Source organism: Hyla sarda, chromosome 9 (assembly GCF_029499605.1).
Source record: "Hyla sarda isolate aHylSar1 chromosome 9, aHylSar1.hap1, whole genome shotgun sequence".
Classification (NCBI taxonomy): Eukaryota; Metazoa; Chordata; class Amphibia; order Anura; family Hylidae; genus Hyla; species Hyla sarda.
Window position 1 is genome coordinate 157,768,533 of NC_079197.1, and position 17,872 is coordinate 157,786,404.

The 17,872-nt window shown below is 43.8% G+C and overlaps 1 protein-coding gene across 2 annotated transcripts in view; it reads right to left on the bottom strand.

The window, feature by feature from the left end:
- Positions 1-1,000: 1,000 nt before the first annotated feature.
- LOC130290282 (leucine-rich repeat and fibronectin type III domain-containing protein 1-like) overlaps positions 1,001-17,872 on the bottom strand; it is a 216,280-nt gene continuing 199,408 nt past the window's right edge. For both annotated transcript variants that reach the window (XM_056537693.1, XM_056537692.1), the window contains exons 3-4: positions 10,337-11,738; positions 1,001-2,879 (exon numbers count right to left, since the gene is read on the bottom strand). In XM_056537693.1, the coding sequence (XP_056393668.1) occupies positions 2,033-2,879; positions 10,337-11,718 (2,229 nt within the window). In that variant the 5' untranslated portion in view covers positions 11,719-11,738 and the 3' untranslated portion in view covers positions 1,001-2,032. The remainder of the gene's footprint in view (positions 2,880-10,336; positions 11,739-17,872) is intronic.

The following is a 17,872-nucleotide window of genomic DNA, read 5'->3' on the forward strand; positions in this document are numbered from 1 at the left end:
ACACTTATGCCCTATTCTGTAGATAGGGAAGTAGTAAAACACTGGGGTACCCCTTTAAATACTAGGGCCCAAATGCAGCATCTACCTCTGCACTTGGTGCAGCTAAAAATCCCCATACAGAGGTATAAGCAGAAAATGAGAAAAAGCAGCTGTGTCATCTTGTAAGTCCATTTTAGTCATTGTATACACAGATGTGTCTATTCTTCAGTTATCTCTAAACTCTCAGATATATGTATGATGTAAAATGACCACACAACATCCCAATCTCCTGATACCCTTTCACTAGGTGTATACAATGTGTTTGTCTATGTGGGGACACCCTGTGATGTAATTGAAGCCTTCTAAGTGATCTAATAGCATGTGGTGTTGAATGAGTTTCATGAAATATTGGAATCCTTAAAGGGGTACTCCACCCCTAAACATCTTATCCCCTATGCCCCTCGATCTCCCTGCTGCACCCAGCGTTCGTCGGGTGCAGCACCGGAGGTTCGTGATGCCACAGCCGGGCCCCGCTTGTGATGTTACAGCCACACTCGAATCAAGTCTATGGGAGGTGGCGTGATGGCCATCATGCCCCCTCCCATAGACATGTATTGAGGGGGCATAGCCGTGATGTTACGAGCGGGGCGTGACGTCACAAGCCTCCGACCTGCATCGCCAGTCATCAGCATGAAGCGAAGTTCGCTCCGTGCACCAGATGTCTGGGGTGCCACAGCCGAGATCGCTGGGGTCCCCAACGGCAGGGACCCCCATGATCAGACATCTTATCCCATATCCTTTGGATAGGGGATAAAATGTCTAGGCGCGGAGTACCCCTTTAACCAAACTAAAGGAAAGGCAATGGTGCACACATCTGTATAGTAGTACTGCTATATATTTGTTACCACCAATTCCAATTCCTTCTCTTGGCTTTCTTAAATGACTACTTCCCATGAATACAACTACTTGTTGACTTACTCGACATTTTTTCTAGAGAAGAAATAAACACAAGAGACACACGGAGCAGTCACAGAAAGGACTTTAATTTCCCACTGCACCCATCTGCAATCTCTCTCTCTCCACAATGATATATGTGCTGAGGAGAGGGAGGGCGACACATGTTTTTAATGTAAAAACTTGTGCTTGTCAGTTCTAGATGATTTCTCTTCCTGCTAGGTCCCAGAAAGGCTCCTGACTTGAGTAACTCAGAAAGGATCCAGACCAGCTAGATGTACAGACGGTATATGGTGTCAGGACCCAAACAACATGGTCAACAAATCCCTCTAAGTTTTCCCTTGTTCTACTGTGCAGAAGGCCTTGTACAGTAGGTTTGGGTATCGTGTCGTTTGTGCATAAGTCCTGTTTCCCCCTGATGACCCGGCATGTCCATTCCCAATTTTTAGGAAAGGTCACAGAGGGTTCCAGAAAGCTTGTGTGCTGGTCTCTCTCTTGGTTTAAGGCACTGCTCCAAGGGCTCAGCATTCATGTACCACAACCCAAGCAGAACAATATCCCTCTAGATCCCCAAACCAGAGGAGGGAGGGTCTTACAGGAGGGCAAATATATGGATCAGTTTTTGTTGGGGCAAATTGGTAGAGATTGTTGAAAAATTCTTGGATAGCTCTTGGTTATGATATGGTGTTTGTCTTATTCTGCATCACACGGCAATGTTTGACTGTGGGCTCTATAGACAGACAACATTTAAGACCCTCGAGAAAGCAGTGCCTGTGCTTCTTCCCAAGTAAATGCCTCATATACCAATGTAGAATATATCTGTACACTTCAATGACTCAATGAGATATTCTCGACACGGCACACCACCTATGACAACATGAATGAACATATCTTGACTGGGAAAGAAAACCTGGATCTGCCACTACCTTGTATCCCAAAATTTCTCTCTGCTCAGAAAGTGTACAGAGATATTAAACATAGCTACACAATGCAGAACTTTTGAGGTGCCCCTAACATGATTGCTGAGACATAAGGTGTCATAAGAAGTGTCCCTCCATGTTCTCTGCTCCATCAAAGATTGTGTGGACTACTGTGCTATTCACACGGTGCTCTCTAGCATCCACTCTGTGCTGCTAAATGTGACTCTTCGATGTCCAAGCTCAGCTTCTTGGTTGTGCAACTCCAAGGCGGACATGTGTCTCTTTGTCCGTGCCCTGCGAGGATAACTGTGGCTCTGGAACAGAGTGTAGTCTCCATCGAAGGAGAATCTATGCTGATAAGTCCTGGGAGGAGCTTTGGGCCCCATGTGTGCTTGCCCTTCCGTAGTAATCAGACATAATGAGGTGGTGGAGCCCAATGCGCTGGTCTCTGTCTGGTCTCCTCCTGAAAGAGAAGACAAAAGAGCCACTGTTTGAAGATCACTAGATGTCTTAGTTCTCCTCTTGTCCATTTCCATCAGAGGAGCTGGAATAGGTGAACAAGGTTGGTTCTCCCCTTTGCCAGGGTCTTTGCCCTGCATTGGGCGGTCTTTGGAAGCTGGGGGCAACGGTTCATAGTTATTTTCACCCAACTTGACACAGGAATGAGCACAAGCCATGCCTTGTTGCCCATTTGTTTGGGAATAGACATTACTGACCCTGGCTTTCCCTCCTTCCTCCTGACCACTGTACACTTTATATCGGATCATTAGGATGATGATAAACACCAGTACGGAAGCTACAATGATTCCTCCAATGATGATAATCATAGTTCCACCAAGAAACTGAGTGTGGAGTGGTTGACATTGCGCACTTTCGTCTTTCGTGTTGAACTGGACACATCCCACCACCCGAGTAGCAGTGAGAGAGGTCATCCCATCATCATAGACAGCCAGGACGCAGAGGTCATATTCCCTTCCTGGGGCCAAGTCGTTGACCAAGAAACTTCGATTACTCGGAGGGATCATCCTGGATGAAGAAAACAGAGAGAGCTTTTAGAAGCTCAGGAGGAACATATTCAAACATAAGACCACTATATGTAAACAGGGTATACAGTATATGATAGGGTATACAGTATATGCAGGAAAGGATTGGTTCATCAAATTAATTACTGGTGAGCCATGCTCTTACACAATAATGAACCAGAAGAAGACAACACAATTTGGAGATGACTTTAAAAGCCAATTCTAGGATTTGTTGCTTAGGCCCCCTTCACATATCTCCAGCATGCGACTCTCTCAACTGATTCCACAACTGATGACAAAAGTGCCTGCCGAACAGGGGAAGGCAACAAGATGCGCCCCTCTGCCTGGTGACACCTTTCGACGTCCAACTTGAGACACCAGATGAATGTAAATTGTCCCATTTAAATAATTAAGATCAGTTCTACAATCAGTTTCCCTCCAGTGCTTTCTCTACAGCGCCAGAGAGAAACGCCACCAGACGATGGACATATGTGAAAGGGGCCTTATGGGATCATTCACAAATAAATTAACATATTAGATGCTATTGATGATGCAGTTAAATTGTACGGGGACATACTCAGTATAAATGGAGTGTGGGCCCTCAGAATCATTTCTTCTGATAGGTCCAAAGACCAATATCAGACACTGAAGAAAGTCATGAAAAATTGGGAAGTAGGATGGAAAAAGTCAACCCAGGCCACCTATTCCTCAAGATATTTAAAAGGGTTGACCATTTATTTTAGGCTTGGCTGCCAAAGAAAAAAAAATCAGTACTCTCCCAACACTTCCTGGTCTCCGTGACACAAGAGGTTCTGCTCAGCCAATCACTGCTGGAGGAGGGTGACCTTTGCACTCAGTGATTGGTTAAGCTGGCACTTGGGATGAGATCTCACCAGGAAGTGGTAAGCAGCAGCGAATAGACACCATTGGGACCAGGGGATCACAGCAAGTGAGTATAATCATTTGTCTTTTTACTTTTTTTTTATTAATTAGCCCACTAAAATATTGGGGTGGGACTCATAAAAATCTCAAATTCCACAAATGTTCCTCTATCATGGTATCTGAACTGTTTATATTTTCAAGGGACCAAGTGATGTTTAATGTTTTTTTAAGTATCTTTCAAGGCTCATTAAGCAGAAGCGATAAATATTTGTGACCAGCTGGAAACCAGCAGAAGGAAAAAGGACAAAGAAAGCGAAAAAACGAAACTCAGAACGCAGTGATATCCATATGTGCAACAACCATGGTTTCACACATCAAGAGGGGCAATATTATAGATCACAATTTAAGATTTTATTATCCAAATAACTTCCAAATCTACTCGGAATATATACAAACAGTGCAAGAAAAGAACTGATGTCCAGCGCTGTTCCCATATAAAATCGAGTTTCTTTATTAATTCACATATACCAACGGTACAAATGACAAGGTAGAAATAGGTGACGCGTTTCAGCCCACCAAGGAGCCTTAGTCTTGTGGTATGAATAAGGCCCCTTGGTTGCCTGAAATGCGTTACCTATTTCTACCTTGTCATTTGTACCGTTGGTGTATGTGAATTAATAAAGAAAATCGATTTTATACGGGAGCAGCGCTGGACATCAGTTCTTTTCTTGCAGTTTTGTCTTGGTACGGTCCGTACTAGTCCGTGCGCAGTGGGAGACGAAGGAGGTGAGCTGAACACTTCTGCACAGCATATACAAACAGTATACTACATTCTACCGTACCTAATTGTGGAACACAATAAAAACCTGTGAAGCACCTGATGCATGATTTGTAATGTGGAAGGGAGTGGAAGATAAAAACTAGATAGACGTGGTCGATCGATAAATCACATGGGGGTGAGTTAGTGCAGCGTGCCGGTTAATGCGCTCAATGCAGTCTACAGGAAACAGTGTAATTATGTTCTTCAGGTTTTAAGCTGTTAAAGTTTGTAGATAGATAAACTGAAGAAGGAGACGCAGCAACACTCTGGGCAGTGTAAACGGCATTCGGGTGCTGTAGGTACACGGTCCCGGTTTGAGGGCCAGATGAAGTGTAGAGCAAATGACGACCATCGCATTCACAGATGAGGTGAGGAGTAGCTTTATTCAATCACAACACGGCTGGACACGTTTTGGGTACGCAATTGTAGCCATTATCAAGCCCTTGATAATGGCTGCAATTGCGTAGCCGAAACATCACCAGACGTGTTGTGATGGAATAAAGCTACTCCTCACCTCATCTGTGAATGCTGTGGTCATCTTTTGCTATAGATAGATATATAGATAGATATGAGATAGATAGATATGCGATAGATAGATAGATATGAGATAGATAGATAGATATGAGATAGATAGGAGATAGATAGGTATGAAATAGATAGATGATAGATAGATAGATAGATAGATATGAGATAGATAGATAGATAGATAGATAGATAGGTATGAAATAGATAGATAGATGATAGATAGTTAGATATATAGATATGAGATAGATATGAGATAGATAGATAGATAGATATGAGATCGATAGATAGATATATATATCTATCGCATATCTATCTATCTATCTGAGATAGATAGATATGAGATAGATAGATAGATATGAGATAGATAGATAGATATGCGATAGATAGATAGATAGATAGATATGAGATAGATAGATATGAGATAGATAGGAGATAGATAGATAGGTATGAAATAGATAGATGATAGATAGATAGGAGATAGATAGATAGATAGATATGAGATCGATAGATGATAGATAGATAGATAGATAGATATGAGATAGATAGATATGAGATAGATAGATAGATAGATAGATAGATATGAGACAGATAGATAGATAGATATGAGATAGATAGTTGCTAGAAGTTATAGTTTTGCAACAGCTGGTTGCACACTTGTTAAGAAACACTGACCTAGGAGTTGACAGAATAATGTGTCCACAAGAAGACAACCCCATTTGGAAGAAAAAATAGACAAAAACAAAAACAACCAGGGAGCGCTACTTTCAAAAAACCAAGTGATATATTATAATCAAAATCGGGGAATAGAATGTGACTCACCTGGTGTAGGTGGTGGTTCCTACATATGGAAGACAACCACTAACACCTCCAGAGCCACGTTCACGTTGTACAATATTATATCACTACTCCACCAATACGGTATCCATATAGGAGATCGCAGGGATATCCAGATATACCTCAGGTAGATCCGTAGAGATTAGAACATGAAGAAAAAATAGGAAAAATTTTCCAAGCGCTCAGAGGAGTGTTGAACTATCTTACACAATGTACTATGGATAAGGACTTACTCCACAGTGGGGGGAAGTGTTATTGAAAACGTTGAAGGAGGTGGCGCAAGCCAAATAATACCTCAGAAACGCGTCGCATGTGTCAAATAAACTACAATGAATACATAGCCTGTCGACAAAGTGGTCTGCTCTCCTTGGTCCGGAATCGGTCAGCAACCCGGGTGGAAGCCTGTGATTGTTTTGGTCTCGAGCCTGTTTGATATGCCTACGAGGTGGGGGGATACGTTTTCAATAACACTTCCCCCCACTGTGGAGTAAGTCCTTATCCATAATACATTGTGTAAGATAGTTCAACACTCCTCTGAGCGCTTGGAAAAATTTTCCTATTTTTTCTTCATGTTCTAACCCCATTTGGAGGTGACAATGGAGCCAATCACTCACCTCTATTTCCTATGGGATGGTACACACACAATCTATAGTATTACACCGTCTTGATGATATGTCCCGTCTCCTATACTCTATGCAATATCTATAGTTAAACAGCGCACACTTTAATCCGCCTTGTATCTACACGTTAAGCAGATTTTATTCCTCTGTAATGTTTATCTACGGCAAATATTGCCACCCCATATTGCTGGGCAAGCCTGACTAGTCCCATTATAAACTGTTTGCAGTGTGTGACATTCTCTTTCTTTACACTGAGGAGAATCTCATTATGGTGATGCCGGGCGCAGGGACGATCTTATCTCTCCAGTTCTTCTTGGCTTCTTTCATGGTAAGAAATATCTACAGCAATAATAGGAAGGATTCTCAGATGGTATAATGCACAGGAACGGAAACAGGGGCTTTGTGAAGCAACCTTCTCGATTACAGTATCATGGTTAAGAATCCTATTGGGGCTATGAGATATATACATACTGTAGGTGTATATAACTGGAGATGACGGAACAGTTTTCCCCAACTAAACTTAAATCCGCTTCCTGCCCCACAAAATTCAATGGCTGTCATTCCTTCTTTAGAGGCCCCAAATATTTAACAAACCATGACAGAACAGGTAAGAAACTCTAGGGGTATGTTCACACCCCTTTGAGTTTCCGCTCGGAGATTCCATCTGGAGCTCACAGAAATCTTTTGGCGGTAGTATCACATGGACCTGCCTCATCACTATTGACAGCAATGCAGTGCGCGTAATGCCACCAAAATAACAGGTTCATTCTTTTGGGGATCAATTTCTGTAGTGTTAACAAGTCCGCAGAAGAACCACTCACACCAAGGTTCACAGTGTAATTATCGAGTGCAAATCAGCACACGGAAATTCTGTAGTATAAACATACCCTAACCCTTAAAGGGGTTATCCAGGAATAGAAAAACAGATAAAATTTATTTCAAAACTGCTCCCCGTGTGTCTCCAGTTTGGGTGTGGTTCTGCAGCTCAGTTCCATTAAATTGAATGGAGACAAGTTGTAATACCACACCCAACCTGGGGACAGATGTGGAGCATTATTCAAAAGAAATTAGCACTGTTTTTCAATTCCTGGATAACCCCTTTAATTTCATTCTGATTGCCTTAAAATAAGACACTATAAACCAACTGAGCTGCACCTAAGCCAACCTGTACCCTACTTTGTAGTGGTGATAGGCAAGCACCTCAACACTGCTGTCTACAATAGATAACTTTTGCTTTGTTGGTTGGAGACAGTGGTTTGGTATTAGGAGCATGACTAAGGAGGTCTGCCCCTGAGGTCCGCCCCTGAAATGTAGCGCTGCAGGCTGGAGCTTGGGATGTATTACATCTGAATAAGGCCGTAACATCTCATCTTGAACGAATGAGAAGGCATGAAAGTCATGTCATAGGGATAATACTAATAAAGAAAACGTTTTTAAGTTGATATCTGATCAAGATGGTCTGTGTGTAGTTCCTTACTGATATATTATGCCTAACTTGTCCATTATTATGCCCTAGTATACACTGACATCACTTTTTCATATAGGCTTGGTAGAGCCCCATACAAAGGGTATTGCTACCTCCATTCTTTTCATGGACATTGTGCTTAGGTGACTGTTTTCATGAAAATAGTATTAAGAGAGTCAACTTGCCTACTTTTTCAAATAAAGCATTGCCTGAAAATAAGGGCCCCATTACAAGTGTCAATTATGGGTAGAACAAGCCATATCATCCTGTGTAAGGCTGGGTTCACAATACGTTTTGGTGATATGGTTGGTGAAAAACGGGCGTTCCGTATCCCAGCCAGACCCGGCCCCGATCTCATTCATTTGAATAAGCTGACCAGAGTTATATAGTGACTCCGGTCGGCTCATTTTTGCCCTGTATCCGGTTCTCTGATAGGACCTAAAACCATGGTACACCATGGTGTACCGGTCAGAAGACAGGATACAGGGCAAAAATGAGCTGAGCTGAGTCACTATATGACTCCGGCTGGCTCATTTAAATGAATGAGATCGGGGCCGGGGCCGGCAGGTATACAGAACGCCCGGTTTTCACTCCCCCAGCCAGATTCGGTGACCGTATCATCAAATGTAGTGTGAACCCACCCTTAAGGCTAGCAATCAATGGACGAATAAGCCAACGCTAGGGTCTTTTTGGCTGAAAAATCATTGCCTGCTGGCCGCACATAATGGGGGTTGTGAGGATGATGGCTGATTGCAGGATAGAGCCACGAGAATGATTCCTACCCAACTAACGCTCAAGCCTTGTTATAGGCAGGGTTATAACTATAGGGGGTGCAGTTACACCTGAGGGGCCCATAAGGTCTGTCTTTCGTAAAGGAGCAGACTAGTGCTATAAATTACATATTAAAGCTGGGGGTCCTGTAAAAGATTTTGCACTGGAGCCAAGTTCTTAAAGTCACTTGTAATAATCTCTGTAAACAAGTACCGATCTGTGGGATCAGCATTCCTTTACACACAGGGTTGGGTGCTCCAGTAGAGCCCTAAGGCTAACTACACCGAGTCTCTTCGATGAAAAGCAGTATATTATATTAATTGTGTTTTCCCTTTTCTAATTTTGCCGCAAATTGAAATGAATATCTGTTATACAGAAGTTTAACTAAGCCCTAGATACTATATATGTTTGATAAAAGGCATCACAGCTACCATATCTTTAGTAGTTTCCTAAGAAGATTGCATCTAGTAGGATATTTCCTGCTGACGCTGAGGAGTTGTGAATGTGAATGCTCAGTCGGCACAGCGTTTGCATGACCCACAGCAATGAATATTCAAATTGAGCCAGCGGGCCCGCCTCCAGCGCACAATTCACTAAAGATGGAAGAAGATCTTCGGAGGGACAGATCTCTGCAGTGCAGGTACGTATTTAACCCATTAACTCCTCATCAGTCTTTTGTTCACCCACACTATAACCCAGTGTATTGGGTTTAGTGTGGGTGAACAGATGACCGTTTTCCTGGACCACCATAAACAATCCAAAACAGGCTCCCTACTTACCATGTGCTATTTACATACTAGCTTCTTACCCACGGAGAGCTTTTTGATCTCTACAGACTCCAGCACTGAGCATAATTGCCACCTCCACCCCCTCCTATAGCTAAAACCCCGCAAAAGTCTATAACATGAGCACCTGGTTGGTAAAGATTCTGTCTATATTTGCACCCTGCTCTACCCTAAGAGTCATTTTTGCTCTTAGGATATGTTCAATAAATCAGTGGTCCCCAACCAAGTCCTTAAGGTCCACCAACATCCCAATATGTTTTACTTATTCCATTGGAATAAAACTGTTTAAATCCTGGACTGTTGGTTGGACTTGAGGACTGGATTGGGGACCTCTGCGATAAAGGACACATTTCTATGTGGAATGTACAGTATTGGTACCTGCAGAGGTGTAGCTTGTAACTTCTGAGCCCCGATGCAAAGTCATCAAAAGAGCCCCATATGCCAATTATAATACTGGTCTCTTATGGGGCAGATGTGCTTTGGGGATCCCTTAGGCCCCAGGGCCTCGGTGCGACTGCTACCTCTGCTACCTCTATAGCTATGCCCCTGGGTACCTGCAAATAGATGCTACAACCCATTACAGCATGCAACTGATTGCCAAAGGTAACACACTGTTACCTAAAACACTGTTTTAGATCATACGCACATCTCAGCACAGCTTTGGGAGTTGTTTGGTCACAAATGACCTTTTATAGTAATTCCATTCAATAAAATTCTACTGACTGAACTACTACAGATATTATAACCAATATATCTCACCTGTACACTAAGGAGTCATCTAAGGAGCTGTTATATTGAATCTGATACATGCGGATCCCAGGGATATGACGCTCTGATGGCCACTGGATGACAACTGAGGTTGACTTCAACTTGTCCACTACAATCCTCCTGTCTTGTAAATTCTTGGTATCATTAAATCCAGACTTAGTTGAAGTTGTGATATCAGAAGAACCGGGATCAGGTTCTTTAATATGAGCCGTGTTGTTTACCAGCAATGGAAGGGGTACTATTGCCAACTCCACCGGAGCAGTCGTCTCACCAGCGGCATTAGATGCTATACAGGTGAAAAAACCACTATCTTTGAGTGTTGTAATGGTGATATCCAGAGTTCCGTTGTCATGAGCAATAATCCTTGTTGTATTATGGATAAGTTTTCCATCTGGACCTATCCAGTGGACCGATGGTTCGGGATCTCCTACAGCTTTGCACTTAAGGCTGACACTTTGTCCTTCCATGACGAATGTTTTGCTGGCATAGTGTTTGGTTATAAGGGGAGGATCACAGATAAATTCCTCCTCTTGAATTGACCAGAAATACTTGTCTGTTAGCTGTTCCGGGGAGGCACAGGTCTCAAGATCATCCTCCCTTGTCAGTCGTCGGAGCCATAAAAGTTCACAATTACAGTGTAGGGGATTCCCACCAAAGCTTATGGCCAGAGATGAAGAACTGCTACCTCTCGAACTGGCCAACACTTGACCCTTAAGAAAAAGGTTATCTGGAGGCAATTTGTGCAAGCGATTGGAGGTCATGTCAAGCCTGACAAGCTTATGCAACATTGTGAACGTTCCCTCTGCAATGTAATCGATCAGATTATGGTCTAGAGTTAGCGAGTTGAGATTCACCATTTGGCCAATGTCTTCCCAGGGCAGTTCTTCGAGGTTATTATATGACAAGTCAAGATCCTCCACAGTGGGAAGAAACTCATGAAATGCCCCAGGCTGTATAGTATTTATCTGGTTGTTACCTAAAATAAGATGACGCAAATTGCCCAAGCCTCGAAAGTGCTCATTCCTCAGGGCAGAAAGTCTGTTGCTGTTCATATGCAAGGCTCTTAGAGAGCGTAGGTCGGAGAACGCCAATGGCACAATTTGGCTTATAGTGTTCCGTGACAGTGTCAAGTGCACCAAGTTGGTCATGTTGCTGAAGTCCTTGCGCCGAATGATGGTGATAAAATTATCGGTCAGTCGTAACTCTACTGTCCTGCGATCAATGGCTGGTGGGACGAAGAGAAGTCCTGTCTTGGCACACAGCATGGTGAGAGTCGGAGAGTTGACCTGACAAATGCAGCGACCGGGGCAATGTTGTGCTCTCCCAAAGTACCCCAGGGCTCCCATCAGCAACAGGCATAGCAACTTCTCCATGGCCCCTTGGCCAAAAGAGTCTTCAGGAGAGAGAGAGAGAGAGAGAGAGAGAGAGAGAGAGAGAGAGAGAGAGAGAGAGAGAGAGAGAGAGAGAGAGAGAGAGAGAGAGAGAGAGAGAGAGAGAGAGAAAAGACCATTAAATATAATTTTCTATAAATATGAATATTCACTATTAACAGATTTGCATAAACAATTCATTTTGTCTTTACCAATTAGAACCCCGGGGCTGTAATTTTCGACTTTTTAATACCTTCTGTAAAAATTTCCAAGAAATGTATTAACAAACCCTCAAGTCTATCACTCCAGCCTTACAGGTAAATTATTACCGTCAGGTGGGGGACATTTATGAGAACACTTTTCCGGGAAAAAAGTTGATGTTTCTTGAAGAAAATAATTAGATTCTGTCATTTCTGTAGTGCCGCCTAGGGTAATATCTAACTAGATGCTATGGGTGGTGTGATCTCTTCTACTGCTTCTCATAAATGTCCCTGAATATTGCAGACAATTCCGGTTCACTGGAGATCCCGTTTCGGGACTGTTTGGCAACAGAGCCTCCGCAAGTGTAAAATTAAATTCATGTATTATAATGAAATTAGCCAGAGAAGTCTTAATGGATTCTCTTATATTTATTGCACAATTATGGTGGTATGTAGAACTACATACTGTAACACACGAGGACACATGTATGAAACTAGCATCGACAAGAATTGTTGGTACTATGTTTGCCAAGTTTGTGGCTTATGGAGGGGAATTGCTGACTGGCATCAGATTTATTATTCAGTTAGCTCAAATCTAAACTTGCCACAATTTTTAAGAATTAATTTGTATGTTTTATACACATATTTAGAAGCCCCGATTTCCCCTGTACCAATTATAATACAGGTCCCTTATGGGACAGATGTGCCTTGGGGAGCACTTAGACAACAGGACCCCGGTGTGACTGCTACCACTGCACCATCTATAGTTAGGCCCCTGTACATATATATAAGTGCATGCTCCTCAATATATTTCCAATACATGCACATATTAATTGAAAGTCTTGGCTTGTTTAGTGCCATGCACAGTACCTTTTATTAAAGGGGTTGTCTGGGAAGAGAATTTTTCTAAAAACATGCTCAGGGTGGCAAAGAAAAAAACAAACCTATACTTACCTCTCACTTGGTCCCTGTATCCTCCAGTATCATTGCTCCTTCACTTCCTGGTGCTGGGGTTTGATGGGTCAGACTACTGCTCAGCCAATCATAGGCTAAGGCGGGACACTGTTGTGGTCAGTGGTTGGCTGAGAAGCAATATGACACATTGGGTCCCAGCAGTAGGAAGTAAAGTTTACCAGAGACCGGGATAGACGTTTGCCGCTCATCACTGGTTGTAGCGGTGTCCTGCCATAGCACATAATTGGCTGAACAGCACTCTAACCCATTGACCCCCAGCACCTGGAAGTGCCACATGGCAGAGACTGGGAGCAGTGATACCGTAGGCTACAGGGACTGAGTGAGAGGTAAGTATAGGTTTTTTTTTTTTTTTTTTTGGAAGTCTAAATATGTTTTTTTTTTAAATCATGTTCTCCGGATAACTCCTTTAATACTCCCATATTACAGTGATCTCTCAACTTACAATTACCTCAACATACAATAGTGTCAACATACAATGTTCTTTTCTGGACCATTGTAACTTGAAACCAGACACAACATACAATGTACAGACAGTCCAGATCTGTGATACCTGTCAATGGCCGGAAGATCTGACCAATCAGAATGGACATTTACTGGTAAAACGCCTGTATTACTGAAGGGCATTCACTGACTGATGTCTGGTAGCGCCCCCCTACAGTACAGGGAGGTATTACATGTTCTGTACTCTTTACCTGTACCAGGGTTAGCTGCTCCTTTAGATACCAGGTGAGGATGAATCCATGTTACTTTTTTAGGACACTGTGTACTGTACAGGACCCTGAAGAAGCTCCTGTTCTCTACATAGACAGTGATTACAGCTCCAGCAGCTCTTTATTACTTGTATATGTAAGGATTTGCTTTATCTATATTAGTTATCTGCTTACTTTTCTTTAATCCTCACTTTTTCCTATTTTTGGATGACAATTTGTGGCTTCAGAACCAATTACCAGGTTTCCTTAGAGTTATGTTCTCAACATACAATGGTTTCAACATACAATGGTCGTCCAGGAACCAATTAATATTGTAACTTGAGGGATCACTGTATATCTATGCCATATGCCAGATAAAGACCTGCTCTGTCTCCCTCTGTGGCAGCCGCCAAGCATAAAAGAGGGACTTTAGTGGCACCAATTTTGGGACGAGTGTAAAGAATATCAGTTCCAAAACCAGTGTTTCCATACCGGGGTGCTTCTAGCTGTTGTAAAACCACAACTCCCAGCATGGTCCGGACAGCCAACGGCTGTCCGGGCATGCTGGGAGTTGTAGTTTTGCAACAGCTGGAGGCACCCAGTTGGAAAGCACTATCCTAGACCATCAGGGAACCTAGTGCCCTTACATTGGACAAACCCAAACAGCCAACACTAGATATGCCCCTTTTAAAAACAATTCTACAAAAAAGGTTAAAAAAAAACACTTATAAAAACACATTACAAATGCATGGAGATGTAGCAGAGCTGAACTTGTTAATGAACATCATTATCTCGAAGTGATATTTATTATGTAGGGGGGAGATTTATCAAATCCTGTACAGAGGAAAAGTTGCCCAGTTGCCCATAGCAACCAATCAGATCGCTTCTTTCATTTTTAAGAGGCCTTGTTAAAAATGAAAGAAGTTTACCTGCAGCTGTAATATCAATGAATAAAGTAAAATAATAAAATAAACTATGATTAATGACGAATCGCCGTTTCATAAAACATGCAGGTTGCAGATGTAATAGTTTAACTTTTCCTGGGATTTCTCATATGTCAAGTGTAAGTAAAAAAAAAAACATGAAAAACCTGAGCAGGCCATGTCTGTGGCAGCGATTGATCCGTCAGATTGATCGAAAGTATGTAGCGTTTTCGCTTTATCGGACAGAGCTTTCCCGTGTCATTGCTAAACATCAGCTCCACCCCCCCCCCCCCCCACCCCGGTCAGAAGACAGATTAGAGAAATAATCAGACTCATTACTTGTATGGATTATTTACAGTAATTCAATTGATAGAAATCATAAGGGACCGATTGGGAATGAAAGGATACGGTAACATCCCATCAGCACTGGCTCTTTTACATTTTTTTTCACTTTAACTTTGTCTCTCCGAAGGGGTCGTCTGGTTATTGAAAATTTATCCTCTATCCCCAAAATTTAATTTACTGAGAGAGTAGTGGATGCATGGAATAGCCTTCCTGCGATAGTGGTAGCTGCAAATAGGAGTTTAAAGGGGAACTCCGCTAAAAACATCTTATCCCCTATCCAAAGATGTCTAATCGCGGGGGTCCCGCCGCTAACGACACCCGCAATCTCCATTGCGGCACCCCTGTCATTCGGTGCATGGAGTGGACTCCGCTCAGTGCCCGATGACTGGGGAACACGGCCACCACGCCCCCTCCATTCAGGTTTATGGAGGAGGCGGGACAACTATGTGCTGCGGCCACGCCCCCTCCCATAGACATGAATGGAGGGGGCGTGGCGTGACTTCACAAATGTGGACGCTGCTGCTGCCAAACTGGAGATCACTGAGGTCCCCAGTGGCAGGACCCCTGTGATTAGACATTTTATCCCCTATCCTTTGGATAGGGGATAAGATGTTTACCCCTTTAAGCATGCATGCTTAAGATAGGGCCAGGGACTATTTATAGTATTCAGAATATTGGGGAGACTAGATGGGCCGAATGGTTCTTACAGGATATGTGTTGACACATTCTATGTTTCCAAGCCCAGCCCTCATGGATTTAGCACAGTAAGTAGCACCATACATTATGTAGATCAGGGGTCTCAAACCCAAATTATCTGGGGGCCACTGGAGGTAGAGGCTGGGTGAGGCTGGGCCACATGCGCACCTCACATATAATGATCCCATCATGCACCCCTCACATATAATGCCCCCATCATGTGCCCCTCACATATAATGCCCCCATCATGCGCCCCTCATATATAATGCCCCCATCATGCGCCCCTCACATATAATGCCCCCATCATGCACCCCTCACATATAATGCCCCCATCATGTGCCCCTCACATATAATACCCCCATCATGTGCCCCTCACATATAATGCCCCCATCATGCGCCCCTCACATATAATGCCCCCATCATGCGCCCCTCACATATAATGCCCCCATTATGTGCCCCTCACATATAATACCCCAATCATGTGCCCCTCATATATAATGCCCCAATCATGTGCCTCTCATATATAATGCCCTCTTCATGCACCCCTCACATATAATGCTCCCATCATGCACCCCTCACATATAATGCTCCCATCATGCACCCCTCACATTTAATGCCCTCATCATGCGCCCCTCATATATAATGCCCCCTGTGCTGTGCCCCTCACATATAATGCTCCGGTCATGTGTCGCTCACATATAATGCCCACTGTCCTGTCCCTACAGGGAGCATTATATGTGAGGGGCAAAGCACAGGGGGCATTATATGTGAGGAGCACAGCATAGGGGCCCCACCTGTCATGTGCTCTTCACACATAATGACCCCTGTGCTTTGCCCCTCACATTTAATATTCCCTTTTCTCTGCCCCCCCCCAAGTTTTTAACCCCCCCCCCCCCTCCTCTTTCTGTACGATATAGTGCCCGGCGGGCCCTGAGCATACTCTTCTTACTTACAGTATGCGAGTCGCGAGAACGGGATCTCCAGGCACTGGCACGATTATGTGATGCCATCGTACCAGGCTGCCGTGGATCACGTCCTCGCGGCTCACGCGCTGTGTACTCACAGCGTGTGAGGAAGTTTATGGAATGGAGGAGCGGGAGCTTACAGCTTCCGCTCCACCATGCTAGAGTACGCCCCCCCCCCCCCCCCGTTACGCCACTGTGCAGCGTTTGAGATCCCTGATGTAGATGGTCTAAGGGGTTGTCCAGTTATAAAAGCTTATCCCCTAATCACAGGATAGGGGATAAGTGTACGATTGCAGGGGGTTCATCAGTCTTCAGAATGGGGCCCGTCCAAATTGGTCTAGGGAGTGACTGCCCACTCCACCAATCATTGGCCAAGGGGGGACATCGCTGCGGCCAGTCATTATTGAAATGGGCCATCACATTCAAGAACAGTTTGTCTCTAAAGGTGGTGGCCAGAGCACTCAGAGGTAAAACATAGCCTTGTTTTGGAAATGATGGGGGTCCCCATGATAACACACTTTTCCCCCTACAGCTTTAAAGGGTTACTCCGCCCCTAGACATCTTATCCCCTATAGAAAGGATAGGGGATAAGAGGTCTGATTGTGGGGGTCCCGCCGCTGGGAACCCTCGCAATCTCCTGCACGCCACCCTGGCATTCTGAACTGCTCGTTTGGAAAGCTGGGTTCAGGGCCGTGGTTGTGATGTCATGCCGCATCCCCTCATGATGGCAGCCACACCCCTCCCATTGACATGAATGGAGGGGGGAGGCATGATATCATGAGGGGTTGTGGCGTGACATTACGACCATGGCCCTGAACCCAGCATTACAAACAAACAGTTCAGAATGCCGGGTGGAATGCAGGAGATCGCATGGGTCCCGCCGCTGGTAACATCAGACATCTTAACCCCTATCCAAAGGATAAGATGTCTAGTGGCGGAGTACCCCTTTAATAACTGATCAACCCCTTTAACAATCTACATACTTTATGGTGCTACTGATGGAGCTAAACAATTAGTTGCAAACCAAAATACTTCAGAATTACTCAAAGGTTTTAAATACTTCAGAATTACTCAAAGGTTTACGATTTCTTTAAATCCGAACCTTTTGGGATCTGTTTTGGGTAAATTATTCAAAATAGAGGCCATCAGGCTTACGCGGTTAGGATCAGTATCAGAGCCCAAGTCCAGCAGGAACGCATGGAAGGGAGTTCCTGCACTTTTTCCACTGCAACAACACTGTTCTCATTACCAGGAGTTCTTCAGGACCAGTCCTTGAGTTCCCATGCTTTTTTCCCAAGACTTGAGCCCTACTTAGTCAGGGTTAAAGTCCAAAGAGACCTTAAATTGTCCTACACAACATTTCA